The sequence below is a fragment of the Phytophthora infestans genome, genomic scaffold (genome assembly GCF_000142945.1).
Source record: "Phytophthora infestans T30-4 supercont1.16 genomic scaffold, whole genome shotgun sequence".
Taxonomy (NCBI): Eukaryota; Oomycota; class Peronosporomycetes; order Peronosporales; family Peronosporaceae; genus Phytophthora; species Phytophthora infestans.
In genome coordinates this window covers 2,086,528-2,098,420 of record NW_003303743.1, presented here as the reverse complement: position 1 = coordinate 2,098,420, position 11,893 = coordinate 2,086,528, and the positions used below count along the sequence as shown (strand labels likewise).

The window sequence follows — 11,893 nt, the reverse complement described above, 5'->3', positions numbered from 1 at the left end:
TCGCCCAGTCTCAGAGACTGATTCAGCCTATGCTAGCTCGGCAGAGGCTGTTTCGGTGGCTTTCCAGTTGCCAAGGGCGCTTCTATGAGGGAGAAGATGAAGCGGGTGCCATGGACAGCACTGCAGCTTGCGCCACTTCTCATCGCCACGCTGGAGGATAAGGAGGTTTCTCGAGCACATGTGGCTACCACTCCACCAGATGTCACTAAAATGGGAAATTTAATAGTGATGCCATTTGTCGCACTGAACCCACAAAATCGTCATATCCTGACACCGACTATGTGTCTAGTGACACAAATGCTGATCGTGACAGCGACTGTGAGATGTACTGGCGTATCTATGGCAAATTTGTTATTATGCATGAATTATTCTTTATAAACTATTGTGTCGAGATAATTTGGTACTTGACCAGGGAAGCCTCAACGAGGGAAAACCTTGTGCGGACAAAAACGATAAAAACCCAGTGAAAAAAACTCTAAAAAGAACGCAGAATATAGACACGCTTCATGCATTTGTATTATCAGTGAGTTTCTATACTAACTGGCCGGATTCTGCTTTCAGGGATTTCATTTTGAGTTCGGTCCTTAGTTTTCTGAACTGGTGCTTGTCTAAAGCTTTAGTAAAGACGTCAGCTATCATCTCTTTCGTGTTCAGTAGGTGTGTTGAATTCAAGCCGCTCTACTTTTTCTTGTACAAAACAGTATCGTACGTGTATATGTTTTGATCGTCCGTGAAGTTCGGGGTTGTAGCAGACTTTTTTATGCAGCAGCTATGATTATCCTCGTATATAGTGTTAGCCTGCGTTGTTGCAAAGCCAAGTCCTTTGAGGAGAAGTTTGAAGAATATCATCTCTTGCGTGCAGGGACATAAGGCGATATATTCTGCCTCTGTTGTAGAGAGAACTACAGTACGATGCTTTCGCGAAAGCCATGAGATAGGATTGTCTGGAAGCATTGTCACGTATCCTCCAACGGAGCGTCTCGTGTCGGGGCTGTTGGCGTAGTCAGAGGCACTGTAGACAATCAGTTGATCGGCTTGATTTCTCGAGGTAACATCGGTCGAGCCTCTTAGAAGAAGACCGTATTCTTGCGCTCCGGATAGATACTTCAGACCGCGGATGCCTGCTTTCCGGTGATCCATACCTGGATACGCTAGGAATTGGCTGGCCTCTCGCATGTAAAATTCCATGTCGGGTCGAGTGCCGACCATTAAGTACATGATACTGCCTACGGCTTGGCGATACGGAATCATTTCATCGCATCTTTCTCTTGCTCACTGCTTGACTGCCTGCTTACGGAGCGTTTGGCGTTCCGTTCTGCTGGTGTTGCAATATGGTACGGAATGCAGTCGCTGAAGCGGTCAACGACCTTCGTAGCGTACTTATGCTGGTGAAAAAATATCGTTCTATTCTTACGGTCACATTGAATGGACCAGCCGAGCCAGAACTTCACCTCCCCTACACCTGACATGAAAAATCGCTTTTTCAGGGCTGATATCAGCTCATTGACGAGTGCTGGTGCTGACGCAATGATCAGCAAGTCATCGACGTACACTGCAATGTAACAGGTGATGTCACCAATTTTGCGTCGTAAGACACATCGATCTTCAATAAGTTTCAGGAGCCATAGACTCTCTAGGAAGGCCGTCAGGGCTTGGTACCAGACCCGGGGCGCTTGCTTCAGCTCGTAAAATCTCTTAACAAGTTTACACACTAGGCGCTTTTTGCCTGGGATTTTGAAGCATTCCGGATGATCCATGTAGATCTCCTCTTCCAAATAGCCATTCAGGAATGCTGTCTTAACATCCTTTTGGTGAACTTCAAAGTCGAGAAGAGCTGCAATAGTTAGAAGTAGTCTAAGTACCTCCATCCTGACAGGAGAGAATATCTTGTTGTAGTCGATGCCATATTCATGAAGGAATCCTTTGATCACAAGACGCGCTTTAAAGCGGTCGATTTCGCCACTTCACAACAAAGATCCATCGGCAACTTAAAAACTTCCTTCCTTTCGGAGGGGATACCAACACCCAAGAGTGATTGTCCATAAGGGACTTGTATTCTAATTTAGCTGCTTTATGCCACTGGTTAGCGTGGGAAGACTTCATTGCTCTCCGATACGTAGTGGGCTCAGACACATACCGAATAACAAGTAAAGTGTACAGTAAATGCTGACGTTGCTCCTGTTCGTGTATGCCTTCCTCAGAGCTGAGAGTTACGTCGTTGGCTTCCTCAGAGCTATCAATGGCTTCCGCGGAGAAGCGGGGTCGCTTAGGAGTCGAATGATGCGGAGGATCAGAATCCGTCTCTATTCAAAAAGAATAATGTATGGCTGTTCGATCAAGATCCTCCCTCAGTGAGGGTAGTACACGTTGGTTCACTGTGCCTGGCGCTGCTGTCATTGCAGGGCCTGAGGTGGGAGACGGTGTGGTCACTGGTTCTGGCTCCGGTGCTACTGTAGTAGCAGTTGTAGGTGGCAGAGGTACAGGCAAGTGTAGCGGTAGTTTGCTGCCGATTCGTGCACTGTGTGGACTCTGGAGTAGACGTCAGGCCTGTGAGAGAGGGAAGTTCGTCCTTTTTAAAGACTGCATCACGACTGTAGATAATTGCATGAGTATTGATGTCCATCAGACGGTAGCCTTTCTTATGGTCAGGCACACCAAGATACATACACAAACGGGCTCTAGCGTCGAGTTGTCTCGGTATTGCTCCGTGATGTGGACATAATCGCTTCATCCGAATACTTTGATGTACTGCATGGATGGAAAACGGTTGTGCTAAAGCTCGTACGAAGTTCGTCCATCCGCCTTGAAGCTAGGAGTCATTTTGATGAGAGTGGTCACATGATACACACACTCGGCCCATAACTGCTTGGGTAGTTTGTCGTCAAGTAGAAAGGCTCGGACACGCTCCATGATGGTACGCATGCGGCGTTCTGCAACTCCATTTTGCTGAGATGTGTATGCATTGGTAAACTGGGCTTGAGCTCCATACTTTTTAAATACGATGCGGCAAAGCTTCTCGTACTCTTTAGCGCTGTCTGCTTGAAGCCGCTGAATCTCACAGTTGCGATGGTTTGCATTGTCTTCAACACTGAACGTGTACTCAATGACAAATATATCTTGTCTGAAAATATTTAGGGCTTTCTTCCTGAAGTCTTGGAAGCAGTCATACAACTCGCTACGGTTATAAATGCATAAGTGAATATGAATCGAGAAACGTCATTGATGAAGATCAAGAAGGAGCGGCAACCAGTAAGGCTAGGCACAGTTAGTGGACCACAGATATCTGAATGGACTTTTGACAAAGGGGTGATGTAGCACGTTTAACAACTCTATTGGAGTAAAATGAGAGTGGTGTGACTTCGCTAACGTGCAGGCAACACAAAAAACTCTGTCTTTGGATCTAGAGGTATAGATCCATCGAGTCCATGTATAGCTTGCCTCCTAGATAGGCCATTCAAGACACGAACGTTAGGGTGTCCAAGGCGTTTATGTAAGAGCAGAAAGCAACATTGCTTACATGAGGCAATAAGAGCCGCTGGAGGTGCCGATGGTTTGGCTTGGAACTGGTACAGATCAGTGTTGGTAGCCATGAACACTTTGATCCCGAAGAGCTGGTCAGCTTGCATATAGCAATGTTTGCGGTCAAAGTTGAAGCGAAAGTCGTACTTCACAGCTGCTAAAATTGAAAGCAGACTGAATTGGAGCTGGGGAGCATACAGAGCTCCATGAAGGATATAGTACCCTTGGAGTCAGTGACTTCCAGATCGACCCGTCCAATGCCTTCGATGGGGATTTGGTAATTACCACCAACCGTAATTGAGCCACCACTGGAGGTGATGTCGGTAAACCACAGATATTCATTTGTGACATGGCGAGTGCAGCCAGATTCGATCGTCCAGGTGAGGTCGGGTTCTACCTTGGCTTGAGCGGTGAGGCTAAACGGAAGATTAACTGTGGTAGCAACAGCGATGAGACCGGTGTCACGACATCCTTGGCGAGTTCTTGTACGGGTGATCGCGTTTCGAGTTACCCTTGAAGGCGAAGTTAGCAGGAAGCCCTGTCCCAACCTTCACTCGTCTATCGCGCAAATCGTTTTGAAGGCCTCGGCATTGATGAATGCTGTGTCGTGAGCTATAACAGTAGGAGTAGACATTGGCGCTGTTACAGCCTTGCGCGTGTGACACAGGAGGTCTGGTAGCCACTAGACCTCTCTCACCCTTGGTTGCGGAGGTCTTTGGTGTGTCCTTGCCCAAGGTGTAGCGCTCATGAGCTTGAAGATCGCGAACCTTACCTTCAATGCTCTGCTTAAGGTTTTCATACGGGATATACTTCCGCTGGTCCTTTCAGATGCAGAATCGTCCTTCCACGACTTATAACAGGTCGATAGACTTCAGTCCTTCGGTCATTACCGATTCGGTGGCTTCTGACGCGGCTTTCATCGCATTCTCAAGCTTGAAAAAGAACTCGGTCAAGTCGGAGCCTTTCATATACTTGATCTCCATCAAGTAATATTGAATTAAGTACGAAGCATCATGAAAGGCTGCCCCCTCGTACTTCTGACAGATGTAGTTGAATATCTCGTAGGATGTCGTAAGATTCTTGACCAGCCGCACGTGCATGTTGCTCATCGTTTTCATCAAGAAGGCTTTGGTATTGGCTTCTTGTCGACGGCGTTTATGCTGGCTAAGAGGCTGTGTCGTCTCTTTCCTGGCGCGTTTGCGTGCACGGCGAGCCTCGCGCTGGCTAAATGGCCGAGCAGTTGGGAGGTCCTTCCTCTTGATTGACGTATCGGAGCTGGCTTTAGAGTCGTCGTCCAAGTCTGAGGACGGCTTGAGCTCGTCTTCGTTCTCGTCGTAGTCCACAGCGTCGGATTTAATTTCGACGTTCTTGGTAGCGCTGACATGCGGTTTATCGTTGGTGTCAGATATATCGCTGCAGCTGTCTTCACTCTCGTCTCCATAGACACCATCGTAGTCAGACTGCTTCACGTAGCCGAGTAGGTGCTTGCCATCTGGTGCTGCGCACACACGGGGCTTCCAGACGTCGAAGCTCTCGGCGCCAATAAGGCGTGGGAAGTCGTCACTTGAGGCTTGGCTTGGGCTCATAACCTATGGCTCGGTAGCCAGGTAGAGAAGATGAAGAGAGAAGAAGAAGTTACTTGTAGGCGTCAAAAGACGAAACGAGCACTTTATTAGTCTTAGGAAGCCACTATATAGCTGCAAACCAGCCATTTGTGATAGCATAGTTTAAGTCAGTTATAACGGCTTAAGCATGACCTCCTAAATCTCATTATAATATCTTAGAGATATTCTTTTAAGGTAATCATACTGTTTAGAGGCCAGTTCAACAGAAGGCAAGTTCTCAGTTTTTTTAAAAGGAGCCCATATTCAGTAAAAAAAATGATGCCGCTCTGTACTGTGTATCGTAGCGTGATGCCAGTACGTATGAAGACATTCTTGCTGTGAAACACTGGGGACAAACTTTTTAAGATACACGGTGCAAGCTACTCAGCAAAGCCTCGCAAGCAACTTAAAGTATTTTTAATAATTGGAGTGAGTACAAGTACTCAGGTATGTGCTTATACTCCCACCGCCATCAAATAATTTTTTAAATGACCTCTGTGTTTCGCATCAACTCTCAATAACATGGAAGAGTTTTTGGTGCCGCACAATGAAGCATTGTGGCCCAGAAAGCATTTGGATGTCGTTCTACCGCGTTTTTAGCCAATCAGAACCATAAAATTGCAGCAGCCGATTTGTGTTACGTTTTCTTGCCACATCGCGTTGTCGCCTACTGCTACCGTCTTACCCCGCACAGAGCGCCCAGGTAAAATATAGCGCCCAGTGAGCGCTTTATTCGTTTTGAGTGCCTAGGCGCTATTCTACGAACAAACTTCTTAACTTTGAAGAACGCACAGGTCAGGTGGAGATTATACAGCTACAAATATATATGCATGCACGTCACATTATTATGTGCTGACGGCTCAATTGGTCGAAGGCTTCGACTCGAAGCATGGATTGGCATACTGCTGGTCCATTAATCGATTCTGGTTGTGTCAGTTGAGGACCCATCAGGGAAGATGTACATGTAATGCCCCGCACACAAAAGATATGTCAAAGCTACTCAGATATTTTTAGAATGAGCAGTTGAGCGTTGATGGTCTCAGCTACAATAAAAGAATTGGTGGAGAGTAGATTTCTACATGCATTAGAGTCGTTCTAAAAGCATTGGCTTAGAGTTCATTAATTTAATAGAACCCTTCCCGCGGTGTGTCCTTGTATTCTACTTTACGTTGTAATCGAGGTTACACACTGCTCTAAACCACATCATAATATTTTTTAGTACGCCTGGGCGCTTTGTGCGGGGTAAGACGGTAGGTGATTGGCTTGTTAGTTGCGCTTGACAAAATATTTAGAGAAATCAAAGCTGATTTTGGTCACGCTGGCATGTATTTTCCGTGTACGGGAGTAGGAGAATGACTATGGTTTAAGTGGAGGGATCCCAACAAAACGCTTTAATTCGACATGACACTCATAATGGATTATATTGCGTCGGTCACGCAAAGTTTTCGTTTACATGCTAAACCTCCTTTGCCAGGATTTGCTGAAGCTTATACAATGCTTCAGCTGCAGTAGGTCGCTTCCTCGGGTCCACCGACACACAAGCAAGTCCCAGATCCACCATCGACTGCGGTCCTGCTTCGGAGAAGTGAACACGCAGCCTGCCAGCCGCTACCATCTGCAGGATCGCAGCATTTGGCAGTTTGTTCGGCTTAGAGGAAGAAGACGATTCGGTACTGCTCGCGCTCTTGGACAAAGCGTAGGGCATGACGTGGGAATCAAGCTCTGATAGTACCACGCCGAACGAGAACATGTCTGCCTTATCGTCATATCTCTCGCCCATCATAACCTCGGGCGCCATCCAGAAAGACGTTCCAATACCTCCGGTCATCGTCGCGTCAATACGTTCCCTAGAAATGCCAAAGTCTGTAACTTTAGCGTTTATCGCTTCATCCAGCAGAATATTCTTCGACTTCAAGTCGCGATGGATCACTGGCGATGCACACGAGTGCAAGTACGTGAGTGCAATCGAAACATGAAGCGCGATCTTGACCTTGGTGTGGTCGAAACCAACTGGGTGGCCATTCTTTTCATAGTCAGACAGCAGAGCCTTCAGGTCACCTCCAGCCATGTACTCGGACACAACGCAAATGTCGATGAGTTGATCCCAGGCCACTCCAATGAATGAAACGATGCGAGGGTGATCAAGACTTGCCATTAACTTCACTTCAGACAGGAAGGCATTGACTTGCGACATCGTTTTCTTTGTTTCTGGCAGCAGCATCTTCACGGCGACATCCTTGCCATGATAGCTGCCAATGTACACCTCTCCATATCCACCACGGTTGATGAGCTGTTTCACCTGTACCTTCTCGCGAGAGATGCGAGCTGCAACGATGACGTCGTCGTCCCACAGTTTAGCGGAATGACGACGATCGAAGTCTGAGGACGTGGTGATGGTTGTCTGTCGGTAAGGCTTTGCCGGGCTCGCCTGCGCTTCATACGCTACGTCTTGTAGGTCATTCGTCTGACCAAAATCCGGAGTACGATGAGTTTGTTGCTCTCTACGACGTCGCTGGCGTCTCCTGTACACGAGTAACCCGACAAGTACCAGAGCGAATAGCACACCGACGATGATCCCTGCGATCGCGCCGCTGCCGATCCCAGAGCTGTCACTTGAGCTGGATGAAGATGAGCTACTTGAAGCGCTACTCACGCCATTAGTAGCAGAACCTTCAGAGCTAGAGTAGTATTTCCTGCCCGAGGAACATGAGTGGCTTGTGATTTCGTCCTCTGTAATCGAATACGAGGTTTGTGCGGAGAGGGTGCACGTGTCGTCCAGGTAGTACGTCAACTGTGCCGACCCGTTCGAGTTCAAAGTGGCAATCACACTTTGGTCGTCGGTGCCAGCGACTTCGCACTCTCCAGAGGCAACATACGCTACCGATTCGATGTATGTGTTGCATTCCACCCCGCTGTACATGTCGACCAACAAATAATCCGTGTCATCGTAGACATCTGCTGCGTGTGAGTAAATATTCGACGGACAGCTTGTAGCCGTGTAGAATGTGCTACCGGCGATAGTGGCCGACCTGCAGTCCGAGCTCGTACAGGATACGCTCGAGGTGATGGTCACCGATACTGGAGACTCACATGACGAATCCGAATAGACCTCCGTCGACTGCATCGCGGAACTGAAGACCCCTGGTGAGAGTTTCTAGTAATCGAGCGGTTCGGACAGGAATTGGAGAATGGACAAAAATCTACGGACAGCAATTCTGCTTGCAGCACAAGCCCGAACTTTGAGTCAAACGTGATCCGCTGAAAGCGGAAAACGTCGCATGGGTTGCATAGTGAAGACCGCAGTGCTCTAAAGTGCAGGGCAAGTGCAAATATCCATCCCGAGATCGATTTGCCACGACAAACATATAGCAAAATGTATTGAAAAGGTGCCAATTAGGTTCGAAGATTTATCACCGTGATGGGATTAACAAATTAACTTGATGATGATGCCGAGTCGACCACAATTTAACACAGCTATTTGGCCTTACATTTCGTGTGCCAATATCTTTTGCAGGCGGTACAGTGCTTCAGCCGCCGTTGGTCGTTCTTTCGGGTCGGTGGAGACACATTCGAGTCCCAATTGTACCATCGACTGCGGCGCAGCGTCGGAGAACTGGACGCGCAATTTGCCAGCCGCCACCATTTGCAGAATGGCCGTGTCCGTAAGACGTTGACCCGACTGCGTGTTCTTCTTCGCGTACGAGTACGGGAGGACGTGTCGGTCGAGCTCGGACAGCACAATACCGAAGGAAAACAAATCAGCCTTGTCGTCGTATCGCTCGCCCAGCATCACCTCGGGCGCCATCCACAGAGACGTGCCGACCCCTGCAGTCATGGTGGCATCAATACGTTCCCGAGAGATGCCAAAGTCCGTCACTTTGGCGTCCATCGCCTCATTCAACAAAATGTTGCTGGACTTGAGATCGCGGTGGATCACGGGAGGCGCACACGAGTGCAAGTACGTCAAAGCGTGAGCGACGTGCAGCGCCACCTTGACCTTATCATGATCGAAGCCAACAGGCATTCGTTGCTCTTCGAACTTGGCCAGAAGCGCCTTCAAGTCGATGACCATATACTCCGTTACAACACATAAATCCGTGAGCGAATCCCACGCAACGCCGACGAATTGTACAATATGCGCGTGGTCAAGCGTACTCATGAGCTTGACTTCAGACAAGAAGGCGTTCACTTGCGTCAAGCTCTTCTTGCGCTCCGGTAGCAGCATCTTAACGGCCACTTGATGGCCATTGTATGTCCCCACATACACTTCTCCAAAGCCGCCTCGGTTGATCAGGCGTTCGACTACTACTTTCTCTCTCGGGATCCGCGCAGCGATGATCGCTTCGTCGTCCCAGAGTTTACTAGGCAGAACCCCGTCCGAGCTGGCCAGGGTCGTAGACGCTGTGCCCGTTTTCTGTGGAGTTATGGGCATTCGATGGAACTGAGTCGACGACGACGCATCCTCTTCGAAAGCTAGTGGACTCTGGACACGCAATTCGTCCCCCTGTTGGCTCTTGTTGCGACGACATCGCCAGCATAGAATGCCTATGATAAGCAGAAGAATGACAGCACCAGCAGCGATACCGATGATGAGACCGGTATTTGACCCGGAGCTGTCACTACCGGTACTTCCTGTCGTGGTTCCATCTGTGTCGCTAGTCAAGTCATCAGTTTGACTGGCCCCACTGGTCGTTGATCCGTCCGAGTTAGAGTACAGTTTGTATCCTTGGAAACACGCGTGACTTGTGAGCAGGTCTTTGCTGATGACGTATGGGGAACTGGTGGCGTACGTGCATGTTGTGTCCAAGTAGAACTGGAACTGCGCTGAGCCATTAGCGTAGACGTTCGTGATGATACCTTGGCCCATGGTGCCAAGGGCTTCGCATGTCCCCGACCCAACGATCGCGGCGGTTCCTGTGTAGCTGGAGCAGTCGATATCCGAGTACAATTCCACCAAAAGATACTTTGTGCTTCCGTAAGTGCTCGCTGCGTAGCTCTTCGCGTCAGATGGACAAGTTGTCTCAGTGTAGTAATACTCGGTACCGATGTAGGTAATTGTGCAGCTGGAGCCTGTACAACTCGTAGACTCCGTGATGGACATGGAACTCGGCGCTGAAGTGCACGTGTAATCGGAGTAAATATTCACCGACTGCATCGCGGCAGATCACGAGTTGTGCGTTCTGCCGATCGACTTCGTATCGACTTCCTAGGCGAGCTAAAATCTGGAAATGGAGCTGTACGAACAGCAAGTCCGTGAAGGTGAACCCAAGACGCTTGTGCCTACCGGTAGACGGTCAACGAATGTATCGCCGGATGCTCACTGGACACAGACGCGGGCAAGTTGAAACTGTCTGGACTTTGTAGAAAAGGCGGATCGCCAAAAGAGAGTGCACAGAAAATATAGAGACTTGCATTCGGTGTTCAGCGAGACCAACCTTCGCGTTGTCGGGACTTCCGATTATCTCTCGTCGTACACGAATTGCCTGACGGGCATCAATATTAATAGAGATCACCGCTTCATGTTTTTTTCATCAAGCTGAAGATTAGACTAAAGTGGTAGGTACTTTTCCTAAAAAGTACTACATGTAGTATGATTAGCTCAGTACTTCTCAGCAACGGCACCAAGCTGCACACAGTGTACACGTATCTGTGTCATGATTCATCTACAGTTGTACAGTACTGTTCATTCTCGTTTTCGTTTCTTGCTGCAGCACATGTATTATAATAATACTGTAAATTCTGTAGCTCACACATGATTACAATTCGTGTGTTACATGTACCTTCAACCTGCCTTTTCCGACGTGAACGGAACGATATCGATTAATTAAAGAGCCCCCCAATAAAGCTGTTTTTCTATGGTGCACCAGTGGGCGCCTTCCAAAACCCACATAAAACAGGTTTTATACGTAGGGCTAGGTCAGATCAAACGTGCAATTAAACGGCGGATTAAACCGAAATTGTTTGGTTGACCAAAAAAATGGTCAGATCAAACAATTCGATTTATTCATGTTTTTCGAGAAAAACTCGACGTTAAGTGTGTGCGGTCAAGCGGCAACCCATCCCAAAGTGTATGTTAAGCTGTATTGCTGAGCTTCAATATCCCCTGAAGCTGCAACCCCCCCCCCCGTTTAACTTGGATCTTCAAGCGTCATGACATCTTCGCGCGCGCGGGTCGAACCTCAAAAACCGCGCCTAAACTACCTCTCATATTCGAATCTGCCTGGAAGGCTGGAGAAGAGAGAGCTCGAAGTTTGCTCTCCGTTAAATCGATTTTGTGCGTGCACGTTCAAATTGCTATGGTACAATCTTTTGCTGGGTCTTGTTCTTACATGCCGTCGATGCAGGCGCCAGCTTCGTGATGACACGCGCAAGTGGAAAACGTAAGCGCGCCCCTGGAGACGCCGGCAGTATTGGCGGACTTAGGAGCCTCGCCAAGCGGTTAAGACCATCTCCTACGAAGAGGAACGACCCCATCGTGAGCCCGCACGATCTGGACGTTCCGGGTGTGTTCGCCACTGGTACGATGCAGACGACGATGTTTTCGCTGCCCGATACTTCCGATGGAGACTCTATCCAGTATGCTCCTGACGCCGTGTCTGGGTCGTCTCGTATAGTGCCGATGGATCGAGCTATCACATCTCTTTCTGACGTCGTGTCGGCATGGTCGGACACCTCTTCCGTGGCTTCTACACTAGACCTGAGGCTCCACGGATCTGACTCGGAGGAGTCCTTCGTAGGCCAGGCATCGTCGTCTCCTTCCAGACTACGTC

General features: G+C 48.6%; 2 protein-coding genes across 2 annotated transcripts; both read right to left on the bottom strand.

Annotated features, from left to right (window-relative positions):
- Nucleotides 1-6,524: 6,524 nt before the first annotated feature.
- On the bottom strand, nucleotides 6,525-8,247 carry PITG_08968 (protein kinase, putative; the record flags this gene model as incomplete). The annotated part of the gene is made up of 1 exon (XM_002902960.1): nucleotides 6,525-8,247. One exon carries the CDS (start codon nucleotides 8,245-8,247, stop codon nucleotides 6,580-6,582), a length of 1,668 nt encoding a protein of 555 aa, XP_002903006.1.
- Nucleotides 8,248-8,509: 262 nt separating this feature from the next.
- On the bottom strand, nucleotides 8,510-10,339 carry PITG_08967 (protein kinase, putative; the record flags this gene model as incomplete). Its single annotated transcript, XM_002902959.1, has 1 exon — nucleotides 8,510-10,339. One exon carries the CDS (start codon nucleotides 10,276-10,278, stop codon nucleotides 8,608-8,610), a length of 1,671 nt encoding a protein of 556 aa, XP_002903005.1.
- Between the last annotated feature and the right edge of the window lie 1,554 nt (nucleotides 10,340-11,893).